The 14,237-nt window shown below is 47.7% G+C and overlaps 1 protein-coding gene across 1 annotated transcript in view; it reads left to right on the plus strand.

Moving 5' to 3' along the window:
* The first annotated feature begins 9,001 nt into the window (after positions 1 to 9,001).
* Positions 9,002 to 14,237, plus strand: part of ABCD1 (ATP binding cassette subfamily D member 1) — a 46,617-nt gene continuing 41,381 nt past the window's right edge. Inside the window, exon 1 of the mRNA XM_069748321.1 lies at positions 9,002 to 11,621. Within this exon, the coding sequence (XP_069604422.1) occupies positions 10,704 to 11,621 (918 nt within the window). The 5' untranslated portion in view covers positions 9,002 to 10,703. The remainder of the gene's footprint in view (positions 11,622 to 14,237) is intronic.

The following is a 14,237-nucleotide window of genomic DNA, read 5'->3' on the forward strand; positions in this document are numbered from 1 at the left end:
TCAGGGTGACCGACGCTGCTTTAAGGGGTCCGCTGGGGTGATGTTATGGTAGCTAGACGGTATACCTTCCCACAGGTGAAGTATGTCCCCAGGGCTTCCCAGTGTGTAGATGGTAGTATGATGAGAGGCGCAGAGAAGAACGAGGACACAAGGTTGCAGTCTCTTTACCTTTACTGAAGGCTTCAGCATCCACAGTCCAGAGCACCAGATCACAGGGCAGGCAGAGTCCGGCTGATTTGGAGACAAGTCCAGAGTCCCCTTTTCCAGGTGGAAATCAGTAGCCTTCCCTTGCGGTACGGTGGTGTAGTCCCTTACTGCCTATGGCTTCACATAAGGGTCTCACAGATGCAATGTTTCGCTCTCTCTGTCCCCCATATAGGATAGGACAAAACCCATATGACTGGTGACTTGAGCCTGTTTATAGGGTCTCTTAGATAACCCGACTCTGTAGGAGTCACCGTGCCTCCTGGGTGTAGGTGCGGACAGGTAACCTGCAATTAACTGTCCTGCCGGTCTCTGAAATAAGGCGTAGAGGTCCTTACTCCCTCGGTGTTCTGGCTACGGGGATGTTGCGCCTCAGAAGAAGACAGCCTGAGTCGGGCTGGTCCCTTCTGGTATCCTCTCCTTTGCTTTGACTTCCTTCATGCTCGCTGCAATACAATTCTGCCTTTCAAAGTCTCTTTCTGGGAGCTGCAGCTCTGAGGGCTTGCATAGCTCCTTTAACCTTCTGTCCTCCTCAGACTCTGGTCTGGAACTAACAGAACTCCTGGCTGGAGCTTTGCAAGGAACTGACTAGCTTTCCCTACAGACTACCAGTTATATCTATATATGGGGAGTGACCTAATAAATAGAAGCAGAAGCTCCCCCTGGTGCCCTGGAGTGTAAATGTGTGTTGCATGTTTGTGATACTTGGATGTAGTTATCCTTCTTTGCCTCCAAACATAGCATCACTCTCCCCGAGAGTAAAGCAATACCACTGCAACGACCAGGACCCTGGGGCGCCGCAAAAACAGTAGCCGATGTTCTCATGCTGCCTGAACACTCCGTACTTTTCATGCCCTCCTGCCCTCTGGCCTTGAATGCAGCTAACACTCCCTCACTTACAATCTAATCTTCAGCCATCTCTATCTGACAAAACCCAGAAGTTCTCCTTTTATTAATAGAGATGAGCAAACTTGTTAAAAAAACGTTTGTCAATCTAAAATTCCGCACAACTATTGCACATTCGGATGCGTGTTCGGATTCCCAAACTTTTTTCCTAAAAATCAGCAAAAGTTGGCCAAAGTTCGGTAAATGACCAAGTTCATTAAGGGCTCTTTCAGACGTCAGATGTTTTGTTGCCTGTGCTACTACTAGAAATACTAACACACGTGCACACTGATGACACACGTATGACATCCCTGTGTCATCAGCATGACACGCACCGGCGCCTGGGAATCAGTTGTTCGCTCTGTTCTCCGACGCTGGGTGCTGAAGACAGCTCTTATCATTCTCGCCTGCTCGCCTTGCGATTAGCGCTAGCAGGGGACAATGTTGAGACTTTTATTCAACTGTTCACAGCGAGAGCAGGCAGCGGCTGATGGGATTATTTATCAACCGTCGCCTGCGCTATAAATAAAATGTTGTGCAGTTCCCCTGTATTGTGGATAACCAGCCAGGCAAAACTGACAGCTGGGGGCTGCAACCCTCAGCTGTCAGCTTCAGCAAGGCTGGTTATCAAGAATAGAGAGGTCCCCACGCCATATTTTAAATTAAATAAATAATTTAAAAAAAACGGCATGGGGTCCCTCCCATTTTTGACAACCAGCCAAGCTAAAGCTGACAGCTGGGAGCTGGTATTCTCAGCTGGTAGGCTGGTAAGGGGCCATGGATATTAGCCCTCCAGCCTAAAAAAAAGCAGCCCGCAGGTGCCTCAGAAACGGCGTATCTATTAGATATTTGCCCGGCTCTTCCCACTTGCCCTATAGCCGTGGCAAGTGGGGTAATATTTGTGGGGCCCCTGAACTGTGGTGACTGCACCACTAGCACAGTGAGGAAAAAATCTCATGGAGCTGAGCTGATCTCACCAAGGTCACCACAGTTCAGGGGCCCGGCTGGGTACACAGCCTCTGTGACCCGCGGTAACCTCAATGACATCACTGCTAGTCACTGATGCTGCGCTTACATCAGCTCATTCCTCAGTGATTCTCAGCTGGGACGCTCACATCTTGGCACTGTGCAGGTTGAAAACTGTTCATCACCAGACATGGATTACGGTGTGGGACAGAACGTCTGATGGGTGAGGGATATGGTTGTTTTTTTATTTTTGTTTTATTACAGGAGACCATGGCTTCAGTGGAATGGGTGATGACGTGAGTATGGTTTAATTAAGATTCATTAAAGGAGTGTGTGTCATTCTTTTAAATAAAGGACTTTATTCTGGCTGGGTCTTTATTTATTTACAATTTAACTATAGGATTAGTAATGGATGGGTGTGTTATAGACGCCTCTCCATTAGTAAGCCATTGGCTTGATGTCACCGGACAATACAAAGGTGACATCAACTCCACAAATATGAACCCCACTTGCCACTGCCACAGGGCAAGTGGGAAAAGCTGGGCAAAGCGCCAGAATTGGAGCATCTAATACATGACAGTTTTCTGGGGAGGCTGTGGGCTGCTATTTTTATACTGGGGCAATATCATGGCCCCTTATCAGCCTGACAATACCAGCCCCAAGCTGTCTGCTTTAGCTTGGCTGGTTGTCAATAATGGGGCGGACCCCATGCCATTTTTTATATTATTTATTTAAAATAATATAATAAACAGCATAGTGACCCCTCTATTCATGAAACCAGCCTTGCTGAAGCTGACAGTTGAGAGTTGCAGCCCCCAACTGTCATTTCTGCCTGGCTGGTTATCAAAAATCTAGGGGAACCCTTTATTTAGAGTGCAGGTGCTGGCTGATGAATATTCCCATCAGCCACTGCTTGCTCTCACTGTTATCAGTTGAATACAAGTCTCAACATTGTCCCCTGCTGGCGCTGATCGCCGGCAGAGCAGAGGAGAATGATGAGAGTGGTCTTCAGCGTCCGGAACCGTGGAACAGCGCGAACAGTATCGCTGCTTCCCAGGTGCTAGTACATGTGGTACTGACGTTGCACACGGGCGACACACGGTTGCCACACGTATTATAATCATAATCTTTATTTTTTATATATCGCTAACATATTCCTCAGCACTTTACAGTTAGCACATTTTATCATCGCTATCCCCATTGGGGCTCACAATCTAAATTCCCTATCAGTATTGTCTTTGGAATGTGGGAGGAAACCGGAGTACCAGGAGGAAACCCACGCAAACACGGAGAGAACATACAAACTCTTTGCAGATGTTGTCATTGGTGGGGTTTGAACCCAGGACCCCAGCGCTGCAAGGCTGCAGTGCTATCCACTCGTATTACACACACGGACACTGATATCTCCGGTACTGTACTTTCTTGATACTTATGGAAGTAATATGTGTATTCTTTAATGAGTACTTGGTTACAGCGTTAATTTGGGAACTAAGTGGCAGTATTACGTGTGATGTATATTTAATGGTTTTATTGGGACACTAAATAATGGTATTATGGGCTGTAAACTTAGAAGTATTTTTCAGCACTTAATGGTAGTATTATGTGGACTGAATATTTACTAGTATTTTCTTTATACTAAATAGTGATGCTATGTGAATTGTCTATTTATAAATATGTTCTTGGCACCAAATGACGGTATTATGTGGGCTGAATATACTGTATATAGTGGTTTTCATGGTACTGAATGGTGGTATTATATAGGCTGTATATTTAGCAGCATTTAATCCTCCCCATTCCACACCCTGTACATAACTACCATTAGCCATGCCACACAGTTTTTTGCATGATCAGTAACAGCCACCAACCTCCTTCAAATGTTTTCCGTCACCATGGCCGGAGTTATCAGCGGGGACATTTAATGCCGGCACTAGCAGATAAATTTTTATAATCCAATATTCGGAGATCAAAAATGCTAACCATAAAAAAAAAATCACAGTGAGCCGCATCTGCCACTGGGGCTGCCTGGCATTATTTCCAACACACCAACTTGGATTTAGGACAACCTCTTTAATAACTAATAGCGATGAACGAATATACTCGTTACTCGAGATTTCTCGAGCACGCTCGGGCGTCCTCCGAGTATTTTTTAGTGCTCGGAAATTTAGTTTTTATTGCCGCAGCTGAATGATTTACATCTGATAGCCAGCATAAGTACATGTGGGGGTTGTCTGGTTGCTAGGGACTCCCCACACGTATTTATGCTGTATTTAATAGTTGTAAATCATTCAGCTGCGGCAATAAAAACTATATTTCCAAGGACTAAAAAATACTCGCAGGTCACCTGAGCGTGCTCAGGAAATCTCGAGTAACGAGTATATTCGCTCATCACTAATTACTAAGTCTCAGCAAACCACCAGATGGCGATCTAAGATTTAAGGAGAGAGAAAAAAAGAGACACTTCCAAACACATTCAGCAAAGTCTGACCCAGGGATAACAAATGAACCAGAAAAACGCAGTCATAAGTCCAAATATACAGAAATATACAAAACTTTATTAAATCATAGCAGGTATAAAGCAGCAAAATGGGAAATCCCCCCCGTGCCCTCAACAGCACTTACAGTCGGACAGGCAAAAGTGCACACATCTATATCATATGCTATAAATCATGGCAGCATTGGTGTATAGTATATATAAAAAAGGATAAGTATCCACAGTCAATTGCAATGCCAACCTGAGATGTCAACAGAAAAAGTATATACATACCAGTGGTTAAGTAGCAGAGATGTGTATGCACCAAGCACCCATCCCCCCCGACGCGCGTTTCGGCAAATGCCTTTCTCATATGATATAGATGTGTGCACTTTTGCCTGTCCGACTGTACGTGCTGTTGAGCAGAGTTGTCAAACTGTATTCCTCAAGGGCCGCAAACAGGTCATGTTTTCAGGATTTCCTTGTATTGCACAAGGTGCTGGAATCATTCTGTGCAGGTGATTAAATTATCACCTGTGCAATACAAGGAAATCCTGAAAACATGACCTGTTTGCGGCCCTCGAGGAATGCAGTTTGACACCTCTGCTGTTGAGGGCACGGGGGGGATTTCCCATTTCGCTGCTTTATACCTGCTATGATTTAATAAAGTTCTGTATATTTCTATATATTTGGACTTATGACTGCGTTTTTCTGGTTCTTTTGTTCTTCATGAATATGCAGTTTGTCCGTTATGGTCCTACCCAGTCTAGTTATTACTTGATTATTAATCCAGCATTTGGATTTTTGATATGACACTATTGACTGGTATGCTTTCCACTAAGTGCTTTTTGTTAATCCCAGGGATGAAGAACAATAAACTTTTTTGTTTGTCATTTTCTCCTAAATAGAAGACACAATGAGAAGAGAGAAGACACAAGGTGTCAGCCATGCTATGGGGGCTCACTAAGAACCCACACAAGGTCCACAACATTTGCTGTTCAAACATCTATGGAAAAAGTTATAGTCAGTGTAGTTGTCAGAAGGGCCCAGAAACCGAGGGGACCACTAGGGTGCAGGTCTTAGGGTAGAAACATGGCACATAGCTTCTGATTTTCCAATTCAGCAAATCCTAGAATATTAGGCTATGAGAGAGATGAAGACATGAAATGCAGAAACAGCATGAGCACAATGCAAAAGGACTTTGGGAGGCATCTGTACAGGCACATTGTTATGGGGATATCGGGGGTAGCGGGTAAAGCACTATTATGGGGATATCAGGGCAGGGGCACAGTTATGGAGATATCGGGGCAGGATCACAGTTGTGGAGATATCGGGGTAGGAGAGCAGTTGTGGAGATATCGAGGGCAGGAGAGCAGATATGGATATATTGGGGGCTGGAGCACAGTTGTGGAGATATCGGGGGTAGGAGGACAGTTGTGGAGATATCTGGGTAGGAGAGCAGTTGTGGAGATATCGGAGGTAGAAGGGCAGTTGTGCAGATATCGGGGGCAGGAGGACAGTTGTGGAGATATCGGGGGTAGGAGGACAGTTGTGGAGATATCGGGGGTAGGAGGACAGTTGTGGAGATATCGGGGGTAGAAGGACAGTTGTGGAGATATCGGGGTAGGAGAGCAGTTGTGGAGATATCGGAGGTAGGAGGACAGTTGTGGAGATATCGGGGGTAGGAGGGCAGTTGTGCAGATATCGGGGGCAGGAGGACAGTTGTGGAGATATCGGGGATAGGACAGTTGTGGAGATATCAGGGGCTGGAGCCCAGCTATGGAGATATCGGGGGTAGAAGGGCATTTGTGGAGATATCGGGGTAGGAGGGCAGTTGTGGAGATATCGGGGGTAGGAGGGCAGTTGTGGAGATATCGGGGGTAGGAGGACAGTTGTGGAGATATCGGGGGTAGGAGGGCAGTTGTGGAGATATCGGGGGTAGGAGGGCAGTTGTGGAGATATCGGGGACAGGACAGTTGTGGAGATATCGGGGGTAGGAGGGCAGTTGTGGAGATATCGGGGGTAGGAGGGTGTTGTGGATTCTGTTTTTGGGCTCCCTCTGGTGGTTACAGATGGTACTGGGTGACTTGTGTTCTCTGCGGTCTCTGGTGTCCACCTGTTCTATCAGGATATGGGAGTTTCCTATTTAACCTGGCTTTCTTGTCATTTCCTCGCCGGCGATCAATGTAATCAGTGTGTCTTGTTACCTCTGCTTTCCGCTTCAGTAATCTTCAGGAAAAGCTAAGTTTTTGATTTTCCTGTTCCACGTTTTGCTTTATTTTTGTTTTAGTCCAGCTTGCAGTTATGTGATTCCTTTTTGCTGGTTGCTCTAGTGGGCTGATATTACTCCTCATGTTCCATGAGTTGGCACATGAGTTCAGGTAATTTCAGGATGGTTTTTTGTAGGGTTTTTCGCTGACCGCGCAGTTCACTTTTGTATCCTCTGCTATCTAGTTTTAGCGGGCCTCATTTTGCTGAATCTGTTTTCATAACTACGTATGTGCTTTCCTCTCATTTCACCGTCATTACATGTGGGGGGCTGCTATTTCTGTGGGGTGTTTCTCTGGAGGCAAGAGAGGTCTTTGTTTCTTCTAATAGGGGAAGCTAGTCCTTCGGCTGGCGTGAGACGTCTAGAATCATCGTAGGCACGTTCCCCGGCTACTGCTAGTGTTGTGAATTACGTTCAGGATCGCGGTCAGCTCAGTTTCCATCACCCTAGAGCTTGTTCTGTTTTTTTGTGTGCTTGTCCTTTTGTGATCCCCTGCCATTGGGATCATGACAGGAGGGCAGTTGTGGAGATATCGGGGGTAGGAGGGCAGTTGTGGAGATATCGGGGGTAGGAGGACAGTTGTGCAGATATCGGGGCAGGAGGACAGTTGTGCAGATATCGGGGCAGGAGGACAGTTGTGGAGATATCGGGGATAGGACAGTTGTGGAGATATCCGGGGTAGGAGGGCAGTTGTGGAGATATCGGGGACAGGGCAGTTGTGGAGATATCGGAGGTAGGAGGGCAGTTGTGGAGATATCGGGGGCAGGAGGACAGTTGTGGAGATATCGGGGGCAGGAGGGCAGTTGTGGTGATATCGGGGGCAGGAGGGCAGTTGTGGTGATATCGGGGGCAGGTGGACAGTTGTGGAGATATCGGGGGCAGGTGGACAGTTGTGGAGATATCGGGGGCAGGTGGACAGTTGTGGAGATATCGGGGGCAGGAGGGCAGTTGTGGAGATATCGGGGGGTAGGAGGGCAGTTGTGGGGATATCGGGGGCAGGTGGACAGTTGTGGAGATATCGGGGGCAGGAGGGCAGTTGTGGAGATATCGGGGGGTAGGAGGGCAGTTGTGGAGATATCGGGGGCAGGTGGACAGTTGTGGAGATATCGGGGGCAGGAGGGCAGTTGTGGAGATATCGGGGGGTAGGAGGGCAGTTGTGGAGATATCGGGGGCAGGAGGGCAGTTGTGGAGATATCGGGGGCAGGTGGACAGTTGTGGAGATATCGGGGGCAGGAGGGCAGTTGTGGAGATATCGGGGGGTAGGAGGGCAGTTGTGGAGATATCGGGGGGTAGGAGGGCAGTTGTGGAGATATCGGGGGGTAGGAGGGCAGTTGTGGAGATATCGGGGGGTAGGAGGGCAGTTGTGGAGATATCGGGGGGTAGGAGGGCAGTTGTGGAGATATCGGGGGGTAGGAGGGCAGTTGTGGAGATATCGGGGGCAGGAGGGCAGTTGTGGAGATATCGGGGGGTAGGAGGGCAGTTGTGGAGATATCGGGGGGTAGGAGGGCAGTTGTGGAGATATCGGGGGCAGGAGGACAGTTGTGGAGATATCGGGGGAAGGAGGACAGTTGTGGAGATATCGGGGGCAGGAGGACAGTTGTGGAGATATCGGGGGAAGGAGGACAGTTGTGGAGATATCGGGGGCAGGAGGACAGTTGTGGAGATATCGGGGCAGACACTTTGATTTTACTTTTGCATTTCCATATGTTTCTGTAAGTCACAGGAAGTTTCCGAAACTGTAAAAACTAATAGTTGCTCTGAAAAATGAAAGCTTTGCTGTGATTGGTTGCCATTGGTTATAATTTTTTTTTTTTTTTTTACAGTTTTCTAAACTTTACCTGAGCTCCAAAAGTTATGGGAGACAGGTGGATAACTTTACACCTTTAAATAAATCTTCCCCAGTACAACTACTCGCTCCTTTTTTCTCACAACTCCATAAGCATCACCTACAATGCATGACGTCACCTGTTGCTCAACGTTCTTTTCAATAAAGTTAAGTGAATGAAATGTTTTCCCAGAAGTGGAACTAAGGGGGCGGAGCCTTTGAAGCCAAACCCGACACCATGATGCCTGGCAAATCCTGATTATTAGAAGCCCAGTCACACGTAGGTCACCATAGCTCCGCCCACTTGTGGTTCTGACTCCCTCCTTCAACGCCTCCTATTCGCCCGTTTTGCTGTCAGCTGCCTGTGTGGGCGTGGCCAGCCGCCGGCTCCGTTACCAGCAGTGAGTGACGGTGACAGCAGCTCAGGGGACAAAAACGGGAAGTAGAAGTGACACCTGAGGCTCCGGACAGCGGCTGCTGCTGGCAGGAGGGCGGCGGGGACAGGTACCGGGGAGGGACATATTCACCCACACACGCGGCACATACACTTCTACGTACAGGAGCCCTAGAATTCATGGGGCAGCGGTGCTGGCGGCCGACATGTGACTGCACCTAGCGGCAGCTGTGCCCTGTAGTCAGTGCTATGTATAGAGGCACCAGGTAGATACACACCTGTATACACATACATCTGGTGATGGCTGTGCACACCTAGGGCTGTATACACCTGTACTGCACACCTAGGGCTGTATATACCCCTGTACTGCACACCTAGGGCTGTATACACACCTGTACTGCACACCTAGGGCTGTATATACCCCTGTACTGCACACCTAGGGCTGTATACACCTGTACTGCACACCTAGGGCTGTATATACACCTGTACTGCACACCTAGGGCTGTATATACACCTGTACTGCACACATAGGGCGGTATATACACCTGTACTGCACACATAGGGCTGTATATACACCTGTACTGCACACCTAGGGCTGTATATACACCTGTACTGCACACCTAGGGCTGTATATACACCTGTACTGCACACCTAGGGCTGTATATACACCTGTACTGCACACCTAGGGCTGTATATACACCTGTACTGCACACATAGGGCGGTATATACACCTGTACTGCACACATAGGGCTGTATATACACCTGTACTGCACACCTAGGGCTGTATATACACCTGTACTGCACACCTAGGGCTGTATATACACCTGTACAGCACACCTAGGGCTGTATATACACCTGTACTGCACACATAGGGCGGTATATACACCTGTACTGCACACCTAGGGCTGTATATACACCTGTACTGCACACCTAGGGCTGTATATACACCTGTACTGCACACATAGGGCTGTATATACACCTGTACTGCACACCTAGGGCTGTATATACACCTGTACTGCACACCTAGGGCTGTATATACACCTGTACAGCACACCTAGGGCTGTATATACACATGTACTGCACACCTAGGGCCGTATATACACCTGTACTGCACACCTAGGGCCGTATATACACCTGTACTGCACACATAGGGCCGTATATACACCTGTACTGCACCCCTAGGGCTGTATATACACCTGTACTGCACCCCTAGGGCTGTATATACCCCTGTACTGCACACATAGGGCTGTATATACCCCTGTACTGCACACCTAGGGCTGTATATACCCCTGTACTGCACACCTAGGGCTGTATATACCCCTGTACTGCACACATAGGGCTGTATATACACCTGTACTTCACACATAGGGCTGTATATACCCCTGTACTGCACACATAGGGTGGTATATACACCTGTACTGCACACATAGGGCTGTATCTACACCTGTAGTGCGCACACAGGTCGATCTATATCTACTCTCGCAGTATACAGGCAGTGAGGATATAGCGACTGACACCTGCAGACTAAGCAATTCCTATGTAAAACCTCCGGGCTCAGACTCTCGGGAGGATTTCCATATCCACAGGTTTTCTTGTACAATATGTATGCACACACAAACCTGTAGTCTGGAGAGCGCCCCCTCCTGCACACACACCCCAGGGGATACCCCGGCCCACTCATACACTTACAATGATCCAGGTTTGTCCGTCCCCTGTCACCCGGGCCGCGGTCCTGAAGCGAGTGGCAGCACTGGCAGTGGCCACATATGGCGCCCGCCGGCTGTACCCTGTGTTGAAACATCTCTACCTTCACTCCTCGGAAAAACATAAAACTCCTAATGGACTCCAGAAAAGTGAAGACTCCTCGTCTTTTGCCTCCGGCCAGTCTGGGTATGAAAGGACCGGGGTGAATAGGGTATTCTTCCGTAGACTCATCCGTCTGCTCCGGCTGCTGTTCCCCAAGTTGGCATGTAAAGAGTTTGGGTTGCTGGTGTTGCACTCAGCCGCCCTGATCTCCAGGACTTTCCTCTCGGTGTACGTGGCTCAGCTGGACGGACGCCTGACCCGATGTATTGTAAAGAAGCGGCCTGCAAGTTTTGTTTTTCAGCTGCTAAAATGGTTGCTGATCGCCCTGCCCGCCACCTTCATCAACAGCGCCATCCGCTACCTGGAGGGTCAGCTCAGTCTGGCTTTTCGCACCCGTTTGGTGGCCCACGCTTACAAGCTGTACTTTGGAAACCAGACTTACTACAGGGTGAGCAACATGGATGGACGACTGCGCAACCCTGACCAGTCTTTGACGGAAGACGTGGTGGCCTTTGCCACCTCTGTGGCCCATCTGTATTCCAACCTGACCAAACCAGTGCTGGACGTCATCGTGACTACTTACACGTTGCTTAGTACAGCCAAATCCAAGGGAGCCAATACGGGCTGGCCGTCTGCCATAGCGGGACTCGTGGTGGTCATCACAGCTAAAGTGCTGAGGGGCTCCTCCCCGAAATTTGGGAAGCTCGTAGCAGAAGAAGCGAGAAGGAAAGGAGAGCTGCGGTACATGCACTCGCGAGTGGTGGCTAACTCCGAAGAGATTGCCTTCTATGGAGGCCATAAGGTGAGGTGGGCAACTTGTGATGGGTTATGTTGGACTTGCAATATGCACATTGGGCCTGAGCATAATCTGAGCCCTTTTTTATTTGTTGGACTTGTTTTACATCCAAGATTCTTAACCATATTCCAGGCTTTCAAGACCCAGACTGAAAGTTCAGATCATTAAGGTGGTTGTCCGGTGAAATTAGGTTATCACCTATGTACAGGGTGGGTGATAGCTTGCTGATCAGTTGTGGTGAGACCACTGGGACAGAATGGCAAAACTTCTTATCCCTGACTGGGCACTTCTGTCCCTGTTATAATGGAGTGGCAGGTTGGACCCCCGACCATTTTTGTGTTCATTCTTTAAGGGGCTGCGGGAAAGAGCCAAACATAGCGCTCAGCACCATCATAGGGAATGATGTGAACGGCGGTTAAGTATGTGCCCTGCTGCTCCTCGTTGGTTAGATCCTCGTGTCTCGTCGGTCGGTTCCCCGCGTCTCCTCGTTGGACGGAACCCCGCGTTTCCTCGTCGGTCGGTTCCCCGCATCTGCGACGGTCGGTCAGAGCCTCACCGATCCATGTGGTTAGTTGATATCTTGCTTTCACCGGGCAACCCCTTTTTAAAGAGGTTTTTGGTTATCACAATTGGGCACTGAGGCACAGGATAGGTAATAATTACTAGGTGGGACTTCTGCGACCCCCTTGTGTTTTGAGTCGGTGCGTTCAAGTGCTGTGCCCATCCATCCCGGCCAGAAACACAGACACTGATGAGCAGCAGTGCTTGTAAATGCCTCTTCTGTCCAACATAAAGCACAAGCAATCTATGGGGGTCTCAGCAGTTAGACCCCGACCAAATTAGTAGTTCCTGCTTGTCCTGTACATAGCTGCTATCTTCCACCTGTCACTAGGCAAGGACCATTAGCTGTATCATGGGAGCAATAATCCGTGTTGCCGCTTCTGTGAGACCGTGTAAGGCACTGATGCTGGGGGAGAGCAGAAGCTCGTGAAGGGCAGAAAATGCCCAAATTAACAGATCAGCTGATGATTTTGTCATATATTATAATAGTTGTGTTGGAGCTTTTCGGAATATAAATTAATGGGAAAAATATATAGCGTGTCTTGTTTCTATTACGGCTGCGCCGTCCCCCCAGATTTGAGAGGCGAAAACAGAGATTTCACCAGTGACGGTGGGTTAGAGCGCGCAGGATGGCGGGATTATTTTACTTTTCTCATAACTTGGTCATCGTTTTGTCCCATCGAGAAATTCTTCCAAGTTTGAAGATGATACACCCCAAATTATTTAGATTCCCTCTGAGAACACTTTGGCCATAATGGTTTTTTTTCTGCGTAGGAGAAGGAAGCCGTTATGAGATCTTTCCTGATTACAAAAAAATGGACATGTTGGACTAAAACATGCCTGACCTTCTTTTTTTTCTCTTTGATATCTGCCACAGAGGAAGGTTGTGACACCTCTGTGAACATTAGATCATTAGCTAGTTATATAATGCGTGTAATGTGTACGGATACCTTAAAGGGGTTGTCTAGTGAAGATACAGAGCCGTAGAAAAGTATTCACACCCGTTACACCCACAAACTTAAGGTTTAAGATTTCATTTAGTGGTATCAGACTACAGGGGGCATTTAATTTTATGGGTATAAACTGAAAAATTGTGGAAAAAGTTCACAGGGTATGAATACTTTTTCAAGGCACAGTAGATTATCACATAATCACAGGATATTCGATAACTCATTGATTGGTGGGGTCCAACTGTCATCTTATCCGACACTGTATCTCGTTGGGTAAAGCAACCAATCATCTTGGCCTATTGATAACTAACCATCGTGTTTTGGAAAGAAGACATCCATTTAAAAACAAAAAACTTTTGTGTTACAAGTTTCTTGCCCATGAAAGATCTTTATTTTTCGAAAGCACCTTCTTACCCAATGATCGTTAGCCCAACGGTTGTTGGACCATCTAAAGTAGATCTTCCATGATGGATTTCCCTGATGAGAAGAGCGTCTGCCTGCTTCTGCTACCACCATGGCCAAAAGTATACTTTTATTGATCCAGCAAAGATTATTTTGGTCCCGCTCTTCTTCGATCTCTGGGTCAACCATACGGTCTCCGCACCTTCTTACCCAATGATCGTTAGCCCGACGGTTGTTGGACCATCTAAAGTAGATCTTCCATGATGGATTTTCCTGATGAGAAGAGCTTCTGCCTGCTTCTTCTAATAACATGGCCAAAAATATACTTTTATTGATCCAACAAAGATTATTTTGGGCCCTCTCTTCTTCAATCTCTTCAACCATACGGTCTCTGTGAATGTCCATAACCAACCTCTGATCTTCTGAACTCGGGACCGCAGGGAGTGTTCATCCAGATGCTTCTCATTTGTCGGGATGTTTAAGGTTTTTAATTGAATTATCGCTCCTGTCTCTAGTGGTTACTCGAGTAAAATGGAATTTTTGCGGGAAACCGTAGACTTGAAACATTTGTGGTGCTCATTGTCCGTCTTACCAGCAGCAGACTGACTCTGGGAATCACTCGTCGGCTTTGATGCCTCCTGAATAAGAAAGGGCTAATTAGTTCATGGAAAAACAAATCTGGTTACAGTTTCTCACAGATTAAACTTCT

This window comes from Ranitomeya imitator, chromosome 2 (genome assembly GCF_032444005.1).
Source record: "Ranitomeya imitator isolate aRanImi1 chromosome 2, aRanImi1.pri, whole genome shotgun sequence".
Classification (NCBI taxonomy): Eukaryota; Metazoa; Chordata; class Amphibia; order Anura; family Dendrobatidae; genus Ranitomeya; species Ranitomeya imitator.